The sequence below is a fragment of the Orycteropus afer genome, unplaced genomic scaffold, assembly GCF_000298275.1.
Source record: "Orycteropus afer afer isolate SDZICR_OR568_19922 unplaced genomic scaffold, OryAfe1.0 scaffold00345, whole genome shotgun sequence".
Classification (NCBI taxonomy): domain Eukaryota; kingdom Metazoa; phylum Chordata; class Mammalia; order Tubulidentata; family Orycteropodidae; genus Orycteropus; species Orycteropus afer.
Genome location: NW_006921932.1, coordinates 104,603 through 105,850, shown reverse-complemented (window position 1 = coordinate 105,850; position 1,248 = coordinate 104,603). Strand labels below are relative to the sequence as shown.

Sequence of the window (1,248 nt, the reverse complement as noted above, 5' to 3'; positions counted from 1 at the left end):
GGTTCCTTCAAATGCAATATGTTTTTTGGGAAAAAATATACACATTATACACTAAAAGGGAAAAAAAAAACAAACTTTAATTAGTGAAAGCAGAGGTATGGAAAACAATTTTAAATAGTTATTTAAGTTCTCCATACTCGTGAACTGGTCTTCTGACAAGTGGTCAGAATTGGACATGTACGTTACACTTACCTATTGTCAATGAACATATTTTCATACACTAAAATTCCAAAATATTAAACTGAGATACCCTGTCTACCTAAGCCTTTACAGAGTAGAATTTGCAAGATAAACAAACAGCAGTTGTGAGAAAAACCACATTTACCCTATCAAAGTACCGGCTGACTTTGCTGTTGTACCCCAGCAACTTAGGCCATGAAGTCCAAGGTAGTGTCATTGCAATCATTTTATGAAATGGGGGTGAGAATGGCCCTGGTAGGGAGGGTTATGGGAACCTATATATTGGGAATGTCCTGGGATCAGTAGCACTACCCTCTAAGCCCAAATGTAGTCTGGCATAAGATGCTGGTTTCATTTCCCAATAAGGGGCAGAAACACTAAGTTTATTTATGCAAACACTTAGCAGGATTTAAAAAATTCAGCTCCTTGGAAAAAAGTACAACTTCTCAGACAGACTGAAAAAGGCAAATGTGTGTCTTCCTATCACATCTGCTTTGAAGAAAAAAGAGTGCCATGGGCTATGGAAATGCCCTTCCCATGAGTCATTCTGTTTGGTCAGTGTGGACAAAGTTCCAAGATTTCACAATATCATCTCAAACTCTTCATTTTAACTCCCTTTCCTCCTTCTCACTCAGATAAATGAAAACACCTAGCCAAGCACTAGGGCACAGTACCAAAGAAAAACCAAGTTGACCACTGTCAAGTCAATTTGACTCATAGTGATCTCTCTTTGGGTTTCCGAGGCAGTATCTCTACAGAAGCAGATTCCCAATCTTCTTTCTGAGGAGTGCCTGGTGGGTTTGAACTACCAGAGTTCTGGTTTAGCAGTCAAATGCCTTAGGCATTATGCCACCAGAGCTCCCAGGGCACAGTAGATCTATTCAATTGATACTGCTTGGATCAATGTGTCAGTAAATTGAATCCAATGCCAATGAAGGGCTCGTAGAAGAGATGTTATATTTTATATTTAGCATTAAGATAGGAAAAGATAGGGTAGGGCACTCTAGAAGCTGCAGTATGAGCAAAAGTGACTTGGCTAGAACACTGGGAATATAGAGGAGGCTAATA

The 1,248-nt window shown here is 39.3% G+C and overlaps 1 protein-coding gene across 1 annotated transcript in view; it reads right to left on the bottom strand.

Moving 5' to 3' along the window:
* Nucleotides 1-177, bottom strand: part of ADAMTSL1 (ADAMTS like 1) — a 14,039-nt gene extending 13,862 nt beyond the window's left edge. Inside the window, exon 1 of the mRNA XM_007952533.2 lies at nucleotides 138-177. Coding sequence (XP_007950724.2) covers nucleotides 138-177 — 40 coding nt within the window. The remainder of the gene's footprint in view (nucleotides 1-137) is intronic.
* Nucleotides 178-1,248: the final 1,071 nt, after the last annotated feature.